This window comes from Protopterus annectens, chromosome 4.part1 (assembly GCF_019279795.1).
Source record: "Protopterus annectens isolate FY-2018-M chromosome 4.part1, PAN1.0, whole genome shotgun sequence".
NCBI lineage: Eukaryota > Metazoa > Chordata > Ceratodontiformes > Protopteridae > Protopterus > Protopterus annectens.
The window spans coordinates 309,195,416-309,217,691 of NC_056734.1; the positions used below are offsets into that span (position 1 = coordinate 309,195,416).

Consider the following 22,276-nt stretch of genomic DNA (forward strand, 5'->3'; position numbering starts at 1 on the left):
TGTAAGTTACAATGCAAACTTCCTGAGGTCCATTGGAGTGAATGACTTAAGGAATGCATATTCAGCTTCAAATTAATACAATATTACAAAAGAAAAGATCAAAATTAGTAATCAAATAATTCAAAGAAAACTTAAATCAACTTCTATGACAAAAAAAAATCACACCAGCAATATACGACTAAATATAGTACAATAAGGTATTCTGACCATACAAGTTCTATAACCCAGACAAAAGTTGCAATTCCTTTTCAGGAAAAGTAGCTTCTGCTCACTATCGCTTGCAGTAGCACTTCTTTTTGACAATAAAGATATGTAAATCACAAACCAAGATAGAATTGTTCACATATGCTCAGTATTTTCCTCTCTGCAGTCTGTGTACATTTATAGCTGCCTAGGCCCCTTGGGGTGGCTAGATCCTGCCTGTCTAAAACCTATCCCTTTCTAACAACCATCAGTGAAATTAATGGTAAAACAACAAAATATGAATCAAACTCAATCTTGTTAACAGTCTCTTTCTACCTCCAAACAGTGAAAAACAGTGATAACAAATGCAATATAAATTCAAATAAAACTTCTCTTACCTATCAACTACACAGTAAGTCACAAACCAAGAAAGGATTTTTTAGATATGCTTGTGACATAAATAGGACAAGTTGGAGAGACAGATATGTTTCTCATAGATTTCCCATTCACCAGAACAGGCTCCTTACCCATTTGAAGCAGAGCTTTTCCCTATCCTTGTTTAAGTGCAATAGATGGAAAATTAGAATTTCACCCCTGGTCAGATGCCTATGGCTCTGATAGACAGAGGCAGTCAGTAAATCACTGCAATATAAATCAAATTTGTGGTTCACATATGGGTTGCATGGCTAGGCTTATAAGGGCTGTCTTGGTCATTAGCCTTGTATATACCTGTGAACCTATGAACTGAAGAAGGTCTAAAACAGACAAATGACTAGAGCCAAATCCACAGATTAAAACTGAATGCAATGAAGTGCATCATAGTTCCCTTTGGGAAAACATCTACCCAAACAAATTATTCCATTGATAAGGCACCACTAAATGGTGACCTGTTTGTTACAGATTTGGAAACGTATGTAGACAGTAATCTGGCTTTGACCAACGCATAGCAAAGGTACTAACAAAACTTATAAGTAAGGGTATTGTATCCAGGTCCATGGAATTTATAGCACTACTTTACTTGTCCTCTATCAGACCCATCATTGAGTACAATGCACTGTTCAGCATGTCCCTGCCTAGGCAGATGCAACAGTTAGAGCATACACAGAGGTTACTTACGAAGATAATTTGGGGTATTAAGGCACTGTCCTATACAGATCACCTTAGATCCCTGTCTCTCTACTCAGTCTCCTACATATTGCCGAGATGCTATATGTGCTTGGCATATAAAGCATCCTTAGATTCAGCTCTGATGAAGCTTTTGTGCATCCACAAAATGAGCTGCACCAGAAACACTAGAAACAGCGATTTCAGCTTTGCTTGTGACATAAATAGAGCATACTGGAAAGATAGCTATGTGACTCAAAGGATCACCATGCTCTGGAATAGGCTCCCCATCCATGTGAAGCAGAGTCCATCCCTAAGCCATATGAAATTTAAACTTAACCATCAGATAGGAAATCGCAATCCCCATCCTTGCCCCCATGTCTCTTATAGACAGAAGCTAACAATAAACATTCCCTAACTCATATACCCCCCCACAAAACTTTCTAGCAACCTCCAAACATACCCCTATAAAAATACCCCTCTAATTAGGAAGCACATGTTACAAAGGGATACAATTGGGTTGGGTTGCATAGTTAGGCTTATAAAGGCCCTAGTGATCATTAGTCTAGTATATACCTACGAACCTATAATACTGATTCAGTATTTTAGCTTTACTTTGGTAAAAAGAGCAATCATTGTACTGCACTATTCAACTGTAAAGCATAATTTATTTATTTGTCTTTGTTTAGCTGGAAAATCCAACTGAAGTAAGTACCTTTCCAGTGGAGAAAACTTCCAACAGAGACTACAAGTAGTTGAGTAGATGATGTAGATGACATAACAGAATTAAGGGACTATTTGTAAATTACTATTTATGGAAATGTTGGGATTATTTTTATATGACTTTGAGTGAAGTATAGAGAAGGTGAGGAGAAGAGAAGAGACCAGATTTAGAAATTATGAGATCACTTGAGTAGCAACGCAGACTGACAAATTCATTTGATGAGAAGTTGATGTTTAAATTGTGAAATGAATTGGTGAGGATTTATAGTTTCCCATTGATAGAATGGAATGAAATTGCAGTTTGGCTACTTGGGAGTAGAGAGCATCCCATTTTGAGTTGTCAGTGACATTGATGCTATACAGAAGTTTATGTGAAGATCTAATGGCTCAGGAATGGGAGTACCATGACAAGAGTGAAGATGGTGAACAATTATTGGAAAAGTGTAGCATTTTATGAGCTTGTTTAAGTTGATAAAGTTTCAGGAGATTAAGGAGTCTGAGCCAATGTAACTGTTTTAGAGTTTTGCAGTGATGAGTGTATGAAGGTGAGCTGGATGTGAGGTTGGCTGTTATATTATAGGTTTGTTCCAGTGTAGACAGTGTTGTAAGGTTTGAATGTTAATGAAAGTAAAAGCATCACAGAGGCAGATGGGGAGGAAGTAAAGCAATTGCAGCATATTTTTCCACTGGATTCAGTTTTTGATGTGGTTTTCTTTATTTGATGATTTGTTGGATGTAGAGGCCAAATTTCATAGTCTGAAGTATAGTTATTCCTTGCAATTTAGTATGATTTACCTGTTTAATGCAGATCCCACTTGAAGAAGTGAAGGTGAAGGTGGTTGCAGCATTTTGGGAGGCATTAGGGAGAACAGCATCAGTTTAGTTTTTTTGAGGGATTAACAGCAAGGTAGGCGTCACTGAGCCAGGATTTTACAGAAGGATTTCTGAGTTAGCATTTGGATTTCCTGAATGGGTTTGGGAGACAATTGATAAGCGTTATCCACATTTTGAGTAAAGGCAGAGATATTGGATTAAAGAGGAATATCACTGATAAAAATGTTGAATAGGGTAGGATACAAAACTGACCCTTTTTGGAGCAGCAAGAAGAGAGAAGGTGGAATGTAATATTTTAACTCTTTGTATTCTATTGGAAAAGTAGGTGCTAAACTCTCAAGGAGAACAATGTGAGAGACCTGGATGTGAATGTTTTTGAAGATGTTTATGGTGAATGTCAATGCTGAAAGCCATAGAAAATGAAAATAATTGTGGATACCAAGGAGTTGTAATTTCTATGCAGGTGGAGTTCATGCAAAAAGGACAGAAGAGTTATGTCTGTACCGTAAGAAGAATGAAAAACATGCTATGATGTGGATAAAAGGTTGATACACAGTAATTAATGGAGCAGTTGGAAGTGTATCCATTTTTCCAGGATGTTTCATAATGGAGACAGTATAACAACATGCCTGAAGTTATTCATTTCTGCAGAAGAGATACTTTTGTGGAGTGAAAAGATGTAGAAATGTTTCCAGCATTGCAAGGAATGACATTCTTCAACTAAGGAGGAACGGTGCAGAGAAGGCAATAACATTCCTGCAATTCTAAGGTACTCTGGGGGCAAAATGGGCAGGCACTAGAGTGAAGTGATTCTGGGGGAATGGTAAGTTTGTGTGGTTAAGAGGAATAGAACTAGGGTCAGAGGGAGATAAACAGGTGGCAGAGTTGATAAAATGTGATTTGAAAGAGCAGCCAGTATTGTAGGCTGGTTGATTAGAATGTGGTTTAGGATGGGTTGCCAGGTTTAAAGAGTTGATATAGGCCAGACTATAATTTTGTGTGTGAATTAGAATACAGATTTTGCTGGTTAGTGAAATACGTATATATTTTTGTCAAGAATGACTAGAAATTTGGTAGTATTTCAAACAGTTTGCAGGTTTAGAGAAAACAGAGGGATTTGGTGACCTGGTGAAATCCAGGCTTTAGCATGATGTTTCATGAGTTGTTTGGCAGAGACAGCCAGAGGGAAGGATTGACTGGGGGTAGAACATTTAGAATGTTCAAACTACTCAATGTTTCATAGATTTGGTCTCTGTTAAGCATTGCATGGTTTCTTACCAGCTGAATATAATAGATACTGGTGTTGCAGAACAGCAGTAACTGATCAAGGAGAGGTAGAGGTCAAATACACAGTCAGAGAAAATGTCTCATTGAGTACTGTCATTAAGGTTGTTTGTTAGAATCCAGTCTCTGATGGTTTCTATGCCTGAGAATTTGTTAAATCTGGAAGGAGTGTTTATGAGTACAGTAACTATACATAGATTGCAGAAGGTTGACAAGAAATTTGGTGTAGTGAGTGAGGAATATAAGTTGCACATGTCCCAGTTAATATTTGTGCCTCCTAATATGATTTTCTGTGAAATTTTTGAGGAAGCCAAGGAAAGAATATCCTCAATGACTGAAATGTTTTTTGTCTGGTTTGGTGGTATGTAGATGGCAATAATGAAAATAGTTTTGTGGTTATTGAGTTTCAACAAGGATACTATCACTTCAAAGTATGAAACTTTGGAATTACTGGTGGTGGGGGCACTTGATATGATGGTGAATTACAAATAGTATAGACACATCACCTGGCATGTTTAGATGGGTGCTTAAATATGTAGTCTAGTAGAAGAATGTTAAAGCCTGAGGGTAAGAATGGATAGATGGCATTAACTAGTTTTCTGCCAATATGAGTATGTTTGGAAAATTTTGAAATATCCAGGTATGTAGGGGTGTGATTTTGTTATATGGGCTAAGGATATTGAGAGACACTAGTTTATGGTTGTGGGTTTCAGTGGGAAGGGAAGGTGTGGAGTTAATTTTGGTGGTAGTAGGTTTGGGTAGTACAGGACCCAAGCTTGGGCAAATATTGCCCCTTGATTGTCTTAGGCATTCACAGTAAAGTAGGTAGTTGGTCCAGAGCTACTCAATATAGTGACAAGAGAATATCCGAGAAGAAGTTTCCAAATACAGAGCTATTATTTTGAAAAATTGAGACATTTCTTTCCAAAATAATAATGCAGGCATTGCCCAAGTTAGATTGCATTTGATTACAAGGGCTTTGCTGACTTGATCAAACCACACCAGGCATGGATAATTCCTGCCTATGCTATACCCACCCATACAATATTTCTTAAAAAAATATACATATGTATATATTTTCATTATAGAGAGAGAGTGACAGAGAGATAGATATACGTATATACATAGCTATAGATAGATGCAGCTTTGTACATAAACACAGACACACACAGACATACAGACACACACAGACATACAGACACACACACACACAAACACACACACGCGAGCATGTGTGTGTGTGTGTAATTGTGCATCTGTGCACGTGTGTGTATTTCTGCAAATATACACACAGACACACAGACACACTCACATATATATACATACACACACATGCACACACACACACACACACACACACACACACACACACACACACACACACACACGTGTATAGAAGTACTTTTTTAGTAGCCAGCTCATTGGAATACAGAGAATAAAGCCCAGGTAAGTAGCTCATTCATTTTAAGGAACTAGACTAGAGGAGTAGAGGAATGATGCCTGTGTGTCTGTCCACCTCTCTTTAAGGGGAGCGATGGGCGACATACTGTGGAGGGCAGGTCATTCCTCTAGCTGTGGTAGAGATTAGGTTTCAGAATAGCATCTGGGCTGTGAGATGAGATGAGACATTTATATTGTCCTTATTTAGTGAAGGGACAGAGATCCACCCAAACCACACATCTTAGCATTCAGTGACCTATAAGGATGTGCCTCCACTTAGTGGTTAGGACCAATACCAGCATACTAGTCAGCACCAGAGTCAACCACAGCATGCAACTGTTCATCACCCACACAAACCTCAGCCACCAAAGCATTGTTCAGCCCTTGCAGTCCAGTCTGAAGAAGCACAACTCACTCGCTTTGGAAGAGACCCGCGATGATGAAGAAGAGCCCCAGAGGAGGACGTAGTTAATGACTACAGGTACTACAACTGAAGCACTGGTGTCTCTCCTTGCTAGTATAACCAGACAAGAGGACTTGTGCTAATACTATACATGGCAAACCTTGGTAAAACAAAACAAAACTAAGATGAGCAATTACAGAACCCACAAGCTTATAAAGTGTTTTTACGAGAAGAATATTCATGCCCCACTGATTAATGGGGGTCACTGCCTGCACACCCATACTAAATTATCCAAATCCCAGTGTTGATGCAGCACAGAGAAGGGCTAACTATTTCAAACAGTATAAAAAGTATCATGTTATTTGACCCTGATGCTGCAAACTCATAGTTAATAGAAATTAGAATAATTCAAGCCCAGACACATCAGTGCAGTAAGTAGGGAGTAAAATAATGATGAAATAGCACATCTAATGACAACACTTCAGCAACTGATAGATTAGCTATGTATATTATCAGCAGATGAAAAGAAGGCACATATACTTTTAAAGATATAGATTCAAATTTAGACATGTAGACAGACAAACACACACATACACACACACACACACACACAAATGCATGCCTACACTTACACACAAATGCATGCATGCACTTATAGACACAAACACATGATGACATGCATTTAATAAAAGTTTAGCCTGGTGGTTAACTTAACATGTAGTATCATTGTTCATATTAGGGATACTAATCAGTAAAGGTTTTCTGTTCTCTCAAATGAAAAGTGGAATTTCATATAGATATAGATGCTATAACGAATATATTCATCAGAATGTTGAAAAAAAGAAAAAAATGTCATTCTGAATACATTACTAAGCATATGAAGAGTAATAATGACTTAGAAAGCATTTCTAACAATTCCATAATTATTTATATTAGTAAATCATTGAACACCATTGTATCTTTTCTTTCAGTTCTTGCTGAAGGAAAATGGATGCTCAGAGAAAATCACTGACATACATAGAAGTATCAGCATGTCAGACCTTCGCTTCTTTACTTCACCTGTTCTCATTCTGTGGCTTTCATGCAAAAAAAAATAACATACAGACCTATGAAGTTTATAACACTAGTTCACACAGGAATTCATGCTGCCATTTTAAATCATTTAAATTGTTTTATTACATGTACCTGCTGTTGTCTTGTTCAGCTTTTTATAAGTCCTAAACATCAAGTATCTTTCTTGTATTCAAATTATGTAATACGTTGTTGCTTTCCAGGAAAGTTGCTTACTTTTGTTAATCTTTTAACAATCATGCAGAAACAAAAGCAGTTTGACATTTGTTTTCCAGGAAAGTCCAACTGGCCCGCAGCCCATTTTCAGCACAAGCTTGAAAAGAAAAGCTCCAAATTATTACAAAACATTTTAAGAACAATAATTTTACAATGCTCAAAAAAAAACAAAAACACCTGCAGTTTAAATACGTATAACAAATCAGACATAATATAAAAACATTGGTTAAGAATTGATACAATGAATATGACAATCATTTGAAATTTAGAGAAATTTTAGTTTGCAGAGAAATTAAATGTAAGTTAGTTTAATATAAAGAGGAATTGCAATATGAAGTGAGGGCAAAAGAAGCTTATGACGTATTTAGAGAGAAAGTCAGGGAAGAGAATTTGATAGCAATAAGGAAGTAAGTGAAGAAGGAGAAGGGAGAGTAAGACGGTATAAGGAATGGAAAGGTACTTCTTCACATTTAGGGATATAGTTTATGCTGGTTTATATATAAATTCTCAAGCTTTTCCTTATATTTAATAGGAAGATTTGACTTTAAACTAAGAAATAATTCTCGGTAAGCACTGCTTCTATCAATTGCAGTTTACTCTAATATTTTTTCTCTCCTTCATAGATGAAACAATCATGTCTGATTGCTACTATGCTATGTCAGTGGGGAAACAATAAATTTAGTGAATGACTGAAATGAAAAGACAAAATAATAAACTTTACTTGAATAAGGATTCCAACAACAAAGATAATGTAACCAAACCCACATAATCAAAAAACATTTAAATCAATAGCCACTTTAAAGAAAAGTGGCTTCTCCAAGCTGTATTCATAGATATAAAACCCTGTGTATAACCTTGCAAAATGTATATGCTGGTCATCTGATGTTCTTCAGAAATAAGTTTTAAACTTGTGCTGTGGCACTAGAATTAAGTACTCTGTTCTCTGTCTTGTGTAACTAGTTAATCAGTAGGGGTTCTAACTCAATGCAGTCAACTTGAATGTGTGTCTATGTTCATTCAACTATCAGTCTGGAGACAATTTTATGGGTCGTTTTGGTATTATGGTTAAGGATTTCACCTCACAGACACAGGTGCAGTGTTTGAGTGTGACCCCCCAGTTTATTGACTAGGCTTACAATGGCCCTTCTGAGCAGTTAGCCTATGTATTTATTTATTTAGTTAGTTAGTTAGTTAGTTAGTTAACATTTGTTTACAAGGAAAGTCCAGCTGGGACAGAGCCAATTTTTAGCAAAGGCCCAGGGAGAAACACTCCAGATGTATGTCTTTGGAATGTCTGAGGAAACCAGTGCACCCAGAGGAAACCCACACAAATGGAAGGAGGACATGCAGACTCTGCACAGAGGAGACCCCAGCCAAGAATCAAACCAGAGAACCTCTTGCTGTGAGGCAGCAATACTAACCGCTGCACCACTGCATAACCCAGCCTGGTATTTGCCTATGGCCCTTTGGCCGTATGACAAATCCATTGAAAATGTAAAGAAACACAGACATACACATTTATTATTTGCAGTACTTCTTAATGAAGTAAATAAAACAAAAGTGCTGCATCCATCACATAAGACACAAAAACACACACATACACAAATCCTTAATCAAAACCAAAATATTAAAATTGAAGTTACTATAACTATAAATCTAAACCAAAACCTACTCCAAGGGAAAAACATAAATTTCACATTTATATAAGCAAAAAATCAATTATTTTTCATCCTCATACTACAACTTTTAGCAGAGTCTTCTAGTAAATGTTTAAAACAGTATGGCTACTTACTTATATAAAAACAACAGATCTATAAAGATATTTGTGAAAATCTGAAAAGCTGCCAGCCCAGCTAGATAAAATTTTGTATATAATTCTATGTTGCTGTAAATATTAATACAATCCACAGACTGTTTTACAAATGTAAGAAAACTAAATGTATGAAAAATGGTGTTATATGTTCTGAACTTCAAAAATGAAACCACAGTGCACCCTGCTGGAAGAAAGCTGATAAAGTAAAGCATTTTATGACTGTTTGATCTCAAAACTCAGAGACAAGATGTCTGGATGAAGGAATTCTTTCTATTGTCTTGGGATAAGAGTTAATTGCTAGATTTTACATGTATAATGTCTTTTATTGCTGTGGCTTCCTGACCAGGTGCAAGCATATTAAGAAATGTAAATTTAGAGTTTCTGATATGGTGAGAACTAGAGAAGTGTCAAGAATTATATAATCTAAAATGAGTCAGCAGTGATGTATTATCAATTTAAGAAATCTCAGACAGAAAGATATAGGATTTTGCATTTGTCTTCAGAATTGACAACATCACCTGCACTTGCTTGCTCTGTATGCAAGTAGGATCTTAGACCTTAATATTTCTCTTAGAAATAGATAGAAAACAGTAAGATTAGATTAGCTGTTTTCTATATTTATGTCAGACTATCCTACAGTATTGTTTTAAAGTTCCTCTGTCAGAACTATTGACTAGCACTGTGTTGAATTGAGAAGATTTGTCTTGTGTTTTTACTATTTATTATTAAATATTTTTAAAGCTTTCAACTGTGGCTGTTTTGTGTACAGATAATTTAAGGTCTAGAGTACTTGCATGTATTTAGTGATGCAGTACTAAGCCACTCTAATAGCTTTAAAAGTTCTGGTTACACTTACTAATTGGATAAAAGTATTATTACACAGTGAAATTGATCACCCTTTGGGAAGGGCTTTATAGTAGCTGATAAGTAGAGGTCGGGTGGCAGTGGATTACTACTTTATAACCTGGGCAGAAGGGGCATTCCTAGTGAACCTGTGCCAGCCTTCCCCAGGAGTGTCTGTGTGTTTCTATATAAATAATTTCTCAAAGTGTGTGTGAGTGTGTGTGTGTGTGTGTGTGTGTGTGTGTGTGTGTGTGTGTGTGTGTGTGTGTGTGTGTGTGTGTTTGCTCATATGTCAGCTACTTGGGCAGGGACACAAAGACCTGGTTGGACTGAGGGAGTGCTGGGAGGACTTGGCTTGGAACCCTGGCTAAGGACTCAACTCTATAGCTGTTGCCAGTGGGGAGTCTTCCTGGGGATCTGGAGAGAAAGGGAGAAACCAGCCCCAGACTGACTGTGATCTATGTGTGCTCTTAAGGGAAATTGTGCATTACTGTGTGGGTACTTGTTATCTTCCCAATGTGCATGCCCGTCACTAGTGTTCGTGGTGAGCATTGAAGCTCCTTGATTACTGGGCCAGTGTATGGGCGTTAACAAAAAACACTACAACCTACTTTGTAAAATACAAGGTAACTGGTAACCATGGTTCATGAACTTGTATGAAGTCAGTAAATCTAGGTCAGGAATTCGAATAACTAGATAAGTGACTAAAGTTACAACTGTGATAGTATTAAGAGTTTATTAATGGAATTATTTTATTAATATGCTGCTTTGTTTTTTAATCAGTCATGTTATACAAAGTTATTGGGGTTCATTTATTAATGGGACTACTTATGACTGCTTACTCTACAGCTTGCAAGGGCTTATCCTGTGGTCCTAATGCCACATGTCAGTGGAATGGTACATCTGAAAGTTATAACTGCACATGCAAACCAGGATTTTCAGGTAATGTATAAAATCAAAGCATTATTATTAATAGAAGTGTGTATGTGTGTGTATAGCTGACAGTTAATTGGGAAAAACGTAATTTAATGAGAAGCAATAGATCAAATACTGTTCTCTGACTTCTGATATGCCAAAAAATGTAAATTCTTTTTTCATGCAGTAACCATCCTTCCATTTGCACTTGTACCCCACACACCCCTGAGACTTTATGTATACTAATTCTGAGATCACTGAAAAGTACACAAAAGGAAAAAAATACTTTACCAGCACTGTTTTGTAGCCTTGAAGATAAAACATAGCCACTGACACATTCAGTACTCCAATGTTGCAGCCGCAACAACACACCAAATACCATACAAAACAGTAAGCTGACAAGTCATTCAATAACCCGTTAGAAAACTGGTTTGTTGGTTCCACTTTTTAATGAAATAAAAATAAAAAATACAATAATGCGACAACAATTCTCCATACTAAGCGCTTTCACCCACAATCGTATAGGGCATCTTTAGAGTACAAATTCTTCACCATCCTTTATATAGTTGGAATTAAATGAATAATTGAATAATTGGTTAATGATGTAATTGTATACTAACATAATTACTAGTAACACTAGAGAAACAGTATAAAAGAAACATCTAGAGAAACAGTGTAAAAACACTGAAAATTTTTTGGAGTCCCAAAACATGTGTCCAATACTGTAAACCTTAAATAAAACATAACTTTCATTTTCTAGTAATTATTTGATAAACACTAAATATAAATAAAGATTAATCAAAATTAACAGTGTTTGCCAGTATTTAACAGATGAAAATTATTTGACAGATAAAAAAGTTTAACAGATAAAAGCATAAAACAGCAGACATAAAAGCCGAAATTATAACATGCTGTTGATCTCACAAGATATAGATCTCACAGGTTCTACACATATTGTACACATATTTAAAATATAAAATTCATATACATATACTAAAAATATAAATTATTAAATATATATTATGAATTATGAATTGTGAATTGTGAAATAGGTAGTGTGTAATACTTCCACGATCCATCTACATCAGTAATATCTTGAATAAATTATACTTGTATTTAATTTATTTATAATGAAGTAAATAAATAAATATATAAATATATGTGTATAAGTCCATTCTTCAATAACATGTTTTTCCGGTAATAATCAATCGTTAAAAAATTTAAAAAATACCATACAAAACATCCTACACTATTACCCTTCCACCCCATAATAGGGTAGAAAACAAGAGACATCCGTATATTCTGCATTACAGTAAAGGAAAAAGGAAAAATAAAAACATCAGACATTCAGTAAATGGAACAAACTACTTCAATGCAAACACATCAAGTCCCATCATTCAAGTCATACTGTGGAGACCAACATATTTATAAGCATGCGCACATACACGCACACACACACATATATCTATCTATATATGTATATATGTATATATATATATATATATATATATATATATATATATGTATATATATATATATATATACATATATATATATATATATATACATACATATATATATATATATATATATATATATATGACTCCAACATGTCAGGTACGTCCCTGAGTTTGACTGAAAGTCTAACTCTGTCCTTCTTAATCCCTCCTAAAAGTAGTGACTGTTGAAGGAAAGGTGATGAATTACACTTACTGACTAATGACAATAAGTAAGAGTTATAAACAACTGTTACTTCAGAATATGTGTATTAAGTCATATGCTCTGATTCTGTCAATGTGTCAAGTTAATAGCACTACTTTTGTAAAAGTGTCCCTGATTTTTCTAGACCTGTCCCTGATTCTGCAGAAATGTGTCCCCGACTGGTGGAGAGTTCTGGTATTGTCACATGAGATGTGTGAGGAGGGACTGTCCCATACAAAGTGGGAAAAGTGTCACTCCTACAGTCTCCCGTCGTGCAATCTGAAAGGTGGTCAACGTGCAGTAGGTATGCGGTAGCATGACTCGGCAGACAGCTGCGTTAACAAACTCAAGTCACATGTCAGCATTGCAGAGTATCGGTTCCCATGTATCAGGCAGATGGGAGCAGATCGTATGAGGAACACGCATATAATATGATTACGTCACTGGACAGGCCGCCGAGTCTGTACAGTCGTACGCCTGCCATAGCAAAATGCTTACACATACCCGATACTGTAGTCATGTAGTCCGATGTAATACAAATCACAAGGGATCGCACACACCCAGCGTGAGTGACAAATGTAAGCGGAAATGTCGGAGAGCGAGTGGCTGTAAGTGTGTTTGTCTACCAGTATGCCAGTAGTGCACTGTCAAAGAAATGTGGAGTCTAAATGTGTATAAGGTGCTGTGACCAGAGGTCAGCAGTGCTTAACACTGTACAAACCCATGCACAACAGCTCCCACCTGCCGGACTGTGCCATACCCGGTCTGTATCCAAAGGCGTCGGCCTGTCCTCAAACAAAGAAACGCCCTATACACGTGATGGTAGAAGTTCCCTGCACACATAGCTCATGTGAATTAACAATAGACCATGGCATATGTACAGACAATAGACCACACACACACCATACAGCGCAGACATCCAACAGTATAGCAATGTACTGGCAGGTATGTCTGGACCACTGGTGTATGCATGCCTGGCTGTCCTGTGTTTCAGTGTGTGAGCATGCCCAGTATGACTGTTATGTATGTTGTCGACCGACAATACCATCATACCATCATCTGTGTGAGCATGCAAAGTATGGTCAACTGTATTGCATGTGTCACATGTCCAGATAGTTAGTACTGTGTTTCTGACCCCTCTGTTCTACACAGACAGGTGTCATGCTGTGTCTGCAGGGTAGCTAATGGTTATGTGGCATTGACAGTTGCTACATGTCTGCATAGCATGGGGGGGACATGCAACCACAACCACAGTACTACACAGCACCGTGGGTGGTGCACATGACTCTCACATGTGTAGGTGTGACGGGGGGGCATAGCCAACAGTTGTACACATCTGCCATTACTGTACTGGTATGCCGGGTACTCCATGTCAGTGTGTGGACCTACCTAAATTGCTGGTTGGAGGGATACCAGGGTACGTCAGTTCCCAGCTTTAATTACCAGCACAGTGGTGTTGGACGTCCTAGCTTACACAACCTACATCAAACTGCCTGGCCTGCTGTCATCTGTGTGTGTCTTAGGGAGTTGGGGTCATTCATTGGGCATATCCATAGGCCATTGTATATCATTTGTCTGTATTGGTCCACATCTGTCCAACTGCATGGAACGTGTGTAGGCTGTACGGACACACATGATGGTCAGCCCATAATCTGCAGTGGGTTAGGATACCCTGTGTACTACAGGCTATCATTGTGACCCCCATATGTGCTACAGAGGTCATGGTGCTACTATGGATGTGTACTGTCTGCTGCCCTAACATTTTGCCACCACAGTTACTTGTATGCTCACATACATACTATAGCAATGGGTAAGTACACATTCTAATACAACTGCCACTTGTTAGGTCAATAGACATACCCTGGGTGTGTTCCGGACTTGAGGAGGGTGCTGGAGTGCTGCCTATGTCGGATGAACACAGTGCACCTCCTATACATGGCCGACCACAGGTACTGTCATGTTTGGCATCCATTGTACTGTGTGCGGGTCAGAGAGAGAATATCCGTGGGTACCTACTGTGTCAATGCATATGCCTTGTGTTGCCTCTTTGCCAAGGGCAGCTCATACTGTGCACGGGCTTTCGCCGACTGTGCCCTACTCAGGTAGTTCCTTCACCAAGTTACACTGTGCCTGTACAGGACTTGGCAGTGGTGTTGGGCTGTGTGGCCCTGCCCCATGCTGTTCCTGCTGCAACTGTTACTGCAGGGTAACATTGTGTGGCATAGCAAATACCATAACAACTTGTATGCATGTAGCTTGTGAATACTGCAGAGCTCCAACGGATGCGTCCGGATACCAGAACTGTGAACCAAGCCTCCCAAACACATGCACAAGTATATGTCTTGCCTGTGCATCCGCCTCAGTATGGTGTGAGTGTTCAGGTGTGTGTGCATTGCTGATGGGTGTCATCAGCCACTACACCAGTGTTTACCCAGCATCCTCCACTAGGAGACTGTAGAGGATGTCCATATAGGCATTGGTGTGCTACAGCTGTGTCAGAAGCCATATATCGGACACATCATAGCTTCCAGGGCAGACAGCACACACATTCAATCTCATGCCCTGGCCATCGCATATGGCCTAGCTGTTGGAGGGTATGCCCCTGCAGTGACTGTATGCCCTACCCTGCTCCCAGGTGGTGCTACGTGTGCAGGTTATAGCACCCAGTACCCCAGGGTAGTCATCCATGTGGTTGAACAGATGCATATCACTAGCATGTGTTGACATGGCATCTGTGAACTGGTGTAATACTTTGGATGCAGATGCCTGTGAGATACCCATGATATCCCCAGTTGTGCTGTGTGAGGTACCTGTGGCTAGTACACCTAGGCCAACACTTCCCATGGTATCCACTGTGATGTGTTTCCCTCGGTCTGTTTGATGTGTCAGGTATGGCAGGCACAGGTCAACAAGCTGCTGTTGGAGGTCTCTGTCCACCCCATAGTGCTCCAACATCCCCAGCCCATGTAGCCCCTGGTAAGTCACCCTCGGTCTATAAAGTCTTATGTCACCCCAGTAAGGGTTGTTCGGCAGCATACACATCCTCACTGCCCCAGCCTCCTGCACATGCTGGTATATGTTGCCTGCTGCAGCCCATGTCATTTGGTTGGACTGTGTCATGAAATGTCCCTGCAGGTATACACTGGTGGTGTAGAGTGTGGACGAAACCTGTGTGTATGCTGCTTGCTCGCATTAACGTACTGTTCATGTGTGGGCTGGCCATGTCATCTGCTGATTGTGCTGATCAACACCTGTTTGTGCAGCCTGTACACGCTGACTACCCCACCACTGCTGTCATCCCTCCCAATGTCACCAGGCAGGTAAAGACACACTCCTAGCTTAGGTGTGCTAAGGCAGGAGCACTCCCGAGGCACAGTTCTGCAATGTACGTACAGTATGCCTGATCCCCCTCCCATGCTGTCAACTATATTCGAGACCTGCACCCGGCTGACTACACACATACAGTCCAGGGACCAGCAGCACACCCTGGTGATAAATGTGATACACCATAGTCAACCTCATCTGCATAGTATAGTCTTCTAATGAATAGTTATATGACCCATACCGAACCTCTAAATTATTAACCACTGCTCAGTGTCACTCAGATCCATACACAACTGGCAACAAGTGCCTTACCATCACCATATTCGATGTCCCATGGCCTTCCCAGCAACAAAATAACCGGTGTCTACACGACTACAACCTATGGCCCTGCACACTACAGACATTGTGCATTAACACCACGCCATGGCAGATATACATAGATCCCAGGTTATCACGTACAGATCATCCAGCACAAACTTTCAATAGTGCTGATGTTCCTAGACATATGTTCACATCTTTGTCCACCTCTACATCTACATATATCATATATATTATTTGTATACATATATATTTATATATCTACATACACACATATATATGTACACACATATGTAGATATGACATTTATATCACAACAGCAGACCACATGACAGCAATGCATTAGACCGGAATGAAAAAGAAACTACATGTGCCACCTGCATCATGTAGTGTTGTTACTATCAAGGCATGTGTGTTATGTTGCGTCACATGTGTCAGACTGTATCAAGGGTAAGAGTAGGGCTGCTGACAGTTACTCACCAGATCTATTGGTGAATGTATGTATTGACAACCCAGTGTCTTGGCAGAATATGCGGGCTGTGGACACTATATAGGTCAGCAACAAAACAAACTGAACACATCCCGCAGCTAGCCACCCACAGATACCAACACATACGGTATAACTGCCAAACACACACACCTGCCATGCCTTGGAATCGAGCACCTACCTGTCTAGTCTACCACACTACAGCATTATGCAGTAACAGAATGTGCTATTGAGATTACTGGTACACAGCACTCCCAGAGGCATACATCTAGGTGGATGACATCATCCACAAAGGCAAAGACGCCTATAGGGAATGTAGGTGGAGTGAGCCATCTAAAAGCATTACTCTGTCCCCAGGCAGCTGGAAATACACACACACACACACACACACACACACACACACACACACACACACACACACACACACACACACACACACACACACACACACACACACACACACACACACACACACTTGGCAGGGCTGGGAGTTGAACATACACTTAACTACCTTATCACACTACAGCATTACGCAGTTACAGAATGCGCTACTGAGATTACTGGAACACAGCTCTCCCAGAGGCATACTTCTAGGTGGATGACATCATTTGCAAAGGCAAAGACGCCGATAGGGAATGTATAGAGAGTGAGCAGTCTAAAAGCATATTACTGTCCCAAGGTAGACGTAGACAAACACACGGCAGTGGTGTGAGTGGGACAACTGCCCATCTACGGAGCACTATTACAACACTACATAGATACGAGATGCTCCACAGACAGTACACCCTTCAAGACAGTCAACCAGTGTGTTCAATGTAGGCATCCATCCTGACATGGAAAATGGACATCTGTTGCCTGGATGACCACCATCGCTATACAGGATGTCAATGGCCATGCCCATACACAGAGGCACATCACCGACAAAAGGTGTCACTGGGCATGCTCACACACTTAGTATCAGACGTCCGTTTGGAATGTACTGTGCGTCCATCTACACAACAGCATACTGGGCATGCTCACACACGTAGCAGTTGCAAAGGGCCATCTTGCATGCACACAGATTCTAAACACGGAAGGGCACAGTTTGGAATGTACTGTGTGTCCATCTACACAACGGCATACTGGGCATGCTCACACACTTAGCAGTTGCAAAGGGCCATCTTGCATGCACACGGATTATAAACACGGAAGGGCACAGTATGGTGTTACTGTCCCCTCATACATGAAGGCCACTCTCATGTACTGACCAGTACACACTCAAGAGCCATCACAGATGTCTCAGGTGCAGATCACAGAGGTAAACGCCACAGTCTACTATGTAGCCCTCAGACATCACCATGTCGTTGGACCAGCAACACAGCCATACATTACCACAACACTGTGTGACTCATGACCAGTGGACTGTACATAGTTCTACAGCAACTGTGCAGACTACACATGTACTTACAGGGTTCCATCATGTGTTATGCAATGCAATGATACCACTGTACATAACCAGGTCGGCTCTACACATAACAGGGGCCCTGGGTCTTACACTGCTGTGACAGATGACTGTCACTGTACACCAAAGAACACACATGTTTGGATATGACATACATGTAATCACAGTGGATATGTGCATGGACCACACACACACACACACACACACACACACACACACACACACACACACACACACACACAACACATATGTACATAGCATAGCTTTTGCTGTCCTCTGTGCAGACAAGTGGCTACAGCAATCACACACATGCAAATGGAAGGTAGGTCCATGGCTGTTGAATGCTAACAGTACATGAGGTAGCAATGTTGACCGAGGACACATTCCCTCTGTACTAGTTACCCATGACATCCATCATATCATACAACAGTCTATGTGTTATGTATGTCATCACACATGTCCACCAATTGCAATGCATACAAACATGGCTACATGACAGGCATGTAGGACCAACACACATGTATATGCAGTGGTGTGCATGCAGCTACCATGCATGTGCAGTAGCTGATGTATGTAATTCATCTGTGCCTAACTACAACATGCAGTTGCAATGCAGCCCCATCATTGACACCTGCATATGGTGAAATACTGACAGTACGGTAGGATGTACATCAGGTATGGATGGATGTGTGTACATAAAGTGGTGATCCACCTTTGCAGATGGATGTTTGCCGGGGACTACTCACAGGTGTGTCACACACCATCCTACCATTACATGTGCAAACAGTACGCTATGTTACTGTTACTTGACGGTGAAGACATAAAACCTACACAGCGGTCGGGTGTTACTGACTGTAAGTCACTTGACACCTGTAACACTTACATCCTCCCATGTGCATATAGCAGCACAATTGCCAGAGGTAGCGTTGGTACACATAATGCGGCCGATACTGATGCATGTCTGTCAGACGTATCATCATATAGCAGGTGTATCATTCACAGTACTGCCATGTGTGTTTGATTGTGTGACCATATATGCCACATATGGTGGGGAATACATCCCAACTGTTACACACCCCGGTACACTGTTGTAGAGATCTGTACATACTGCAGTGTGGAAAGCATGACGTAGGCAGGGGTGGTGTGCATCACACACATGTCAGCTATCTGTATGTGAATGACATTTGTGGACTCCACAGTGTGTGTGTTTGTGTATATGTATGTATGGCTGTCTGGTGCATGGAGTGAGGGTGTATGCTACCATACAGAACAGACAGGATCCCTAACCCCTTCATGGTGATGCAGTCTACTACCCTGTTGATGCCATCGGTCTCAGCCTTACTGGCTACCTGTACATGTTCATTTTCTGTGTCGCGTCGTGTGGGTGCACAGTACTGTGAGGGTGATTACCACATAGGCAGGGGTCCTCACCTCAACACTATTGAGTGTGCGTTATAGTGTTGTTGACCCCGTGAGTGTGGGCATGTTCTTGTAATGTGACAGGGTATTACTGCTACACAGTGAGGCCTCATGCTATCAAGTGGCCTCTAACGTTATCATCAGCCAGACCGCTGTGTACACCCCCTGCACCATGTCAACATACCTGTGATGTGACCTGGTATGGATGTCACGTCTCTAGCCACTGTAGCCTATTAAACAGCCCACATGCTTCTGGATCAGTAGATGTCTGGACATCTGTGGTATGTTAGCCTTTCCAACAGTCAGGTTGAGGCTACGTATAGCATGCTGATATTGCCATACGTGCCTGTGAGTACTCCACATTTACACATGGGAAATTGCAAACACTGCTACTTGTTGGCACATGCAAGTAGACCATAACGAGGGAACCAGGGCATCATTACCAACATGCTGTTACTGCTGTTACCAAGACACATACTGTGAACATATAACAATGCATGATAAACCTGTGCTACATGGTATGTCTGGTGCGTGTCAACAGTACACAAGTAATGTAATATACACTTCTCTCACTATTCTGTGCACCCTGTGCATCAGACCATTTGAGCAAGTCCCTGAACCGATGGTGTGGATGACAGGGATGCGGCACAGGCTTCATCATATGCACAGGGTGATAATGCTTGCCAGGGGCATAGGCTGCACCTATGGATGACATCATGTGTGTGGTAAGGGCCGGTGATCTGATTGGACATGTGTGTTCATTATGCATGTGGCTGTTGCGGTGTCCTACAGATGTTTTTGCCATGTGCATGTATGTGTGCACACAGTTCTGCCTTTTGTGAGGCCTACACAGGGGTATTATTGACAGCTCCAGATTCTACAGATCAGGATGTACAGCCCACTGTGTCCAGCCAAGGCCACATGACCTGTGCCTGCCAGGGGTTGCACGGGCACTACCAGGTGGAGGTACAGATTGGCTACTGTCCGACGACACATGTCCACTGGAACCGTGTCCCCACTGGGAATGTCCAGGGCCACGTCCACGTGGCTTGCTGTGCCCTTGTGTGGACAGCGCAGCACCAGCTGCACTGCTACTGCTACCAACACTATGAGAGCGGGCATATGAGGTGGCATGCTCATGTTGACCTGCACTAGGTGGTGTAGCTGGCCTACGTCCATGTGGCCTACACTTCACTGCTACCAGATGTTCCAGCACAGACAGGTCATGCTCGCGGATTGCCATGCCATGTTCAAGGATTCTGATGATGTCACCCAATCGTCTGTCCAAAGCATCAGCAATCCGCTGTTGAGCATTTTCCAATGCCTGGATGTTGTCATTTAGAGTACAGATAGCAGCCCTCTGCAGCCTCTGCCCTTCTCTGTTCTGCCATTCAGCATGTGTCTGTGCTGCCATTACAGTCTGGAACATGCGTCTGGTGACACCAGCTGCTGCGCTCTGTTCTGCAGGTGCATGTCTGCCAGAGGTCCTACTACGAGCAGCACTGTCCACATGCCTGTGTGGCACATCTGCAGTCATTACACTGACACCATGGTGTGGAGACCCACCTTCTGTAGCCACCACACATTCCTGTTCCAAGCTAACAGACACTGACTGTCTTTCCTCTATGGCCACTGGTGATGCAGTATGCGTTGGCAGCAGAACTGTGTGCGGGGAAGATGGGGACATAGCTGGGATGGCAACCATTGGCACAGATTCAGCCCCTGACAACCCTGCCTGTACCTCATGCATATGTTCATCACTGCTAGTATCTGTGGGGACACTAACATCAGATGGACCGCAGGAGGGTAAGACACCTACATCACCTGTGAATGCAAAGAAAGACTCTGAATTACAATAGACACACACACACAGACACACACAGACACACACACACACACACACACACACACACACACACACACACACACACACACACACACACACAGACACACCATACATGTGATTTGACAATTGGCATGCAGCATGCATGTGATACAGCAGACAGCATGCAGCTCAGACATTAATAGTTAGCATACCTCACTGGGTTGCACACAACAGCAAGCAGGTGTCATATCAGTAGCCATGCAGTTCACACAATCATGGTAGTAAGCATGCATCCCCGTTATACACTATGTGGACCAAAACAGGTTAACAGTACACATGGCTGAAGTGACCTTGACATGTAATCTGCTGACGTGTGGATTAACATGCATACATGTCTGACACAATGGTGTCCTGACACATATACAGCGTTATAATGGGCATCACATTACAGTGTTGTCTGTATGCCCTACAAATAGAATGCATGTTTAGCAAATGTGCATGAGCATGGAAGGGTAATGTGAGCCATCTACAATGCTATACAGTGTGAAGTACAGACACTGTGCCATTGCATGGCATCATGAGGTGTCTATATTGCTATACAGTGCGTAATATGCCCACATTGCATAGCCATAACAGCATGCATACCCATGACATAACTGTGGATTGTGACCCACGATGCTGAGGTGTATACACACCAAACCATGCTGTGTCATGTGACAGGTCACTGGAAGACCTACAGATGACACCCCTGCACAACTACTACAGAGTCTTAGCTGCCTGGCAACCATGTCCACACATGGCAGACTTGTCAATTCACCATGTTCCACATGACATTGATGTACCACACACACGAGGTGCACAGCTAACGGTGATGTCCTACAGCAGCAAGGGAAATGTACAGTATCTGGGGCCTGATGTGGTGTCAATGTCTG

The 22,276-nt window shown here is 41.1% G+C and overlaps 1 protein-coding gene across 1 annotated transcript in view; it reads left to right on the forward strand.

Moving 5' to 3' along the window:
• Nucleotides 1–22,276, forward strand: part of LOC122800843 — a 1,417,490-nt gene that overhangs the window by 518,000 nt on the left and 877,214 nt on the right. Inside the window, exon 10 of the mRNA XM_044070157.1 lies at nt 10,764–10,856. Within this exon, the coding sequence (XP_043926092.1) occupies nt 10,764–10,856 (93 nt within the window). The remainder of the gene's footprint in view (nt 1–10,763; nt 10,857–22,276) is intronic.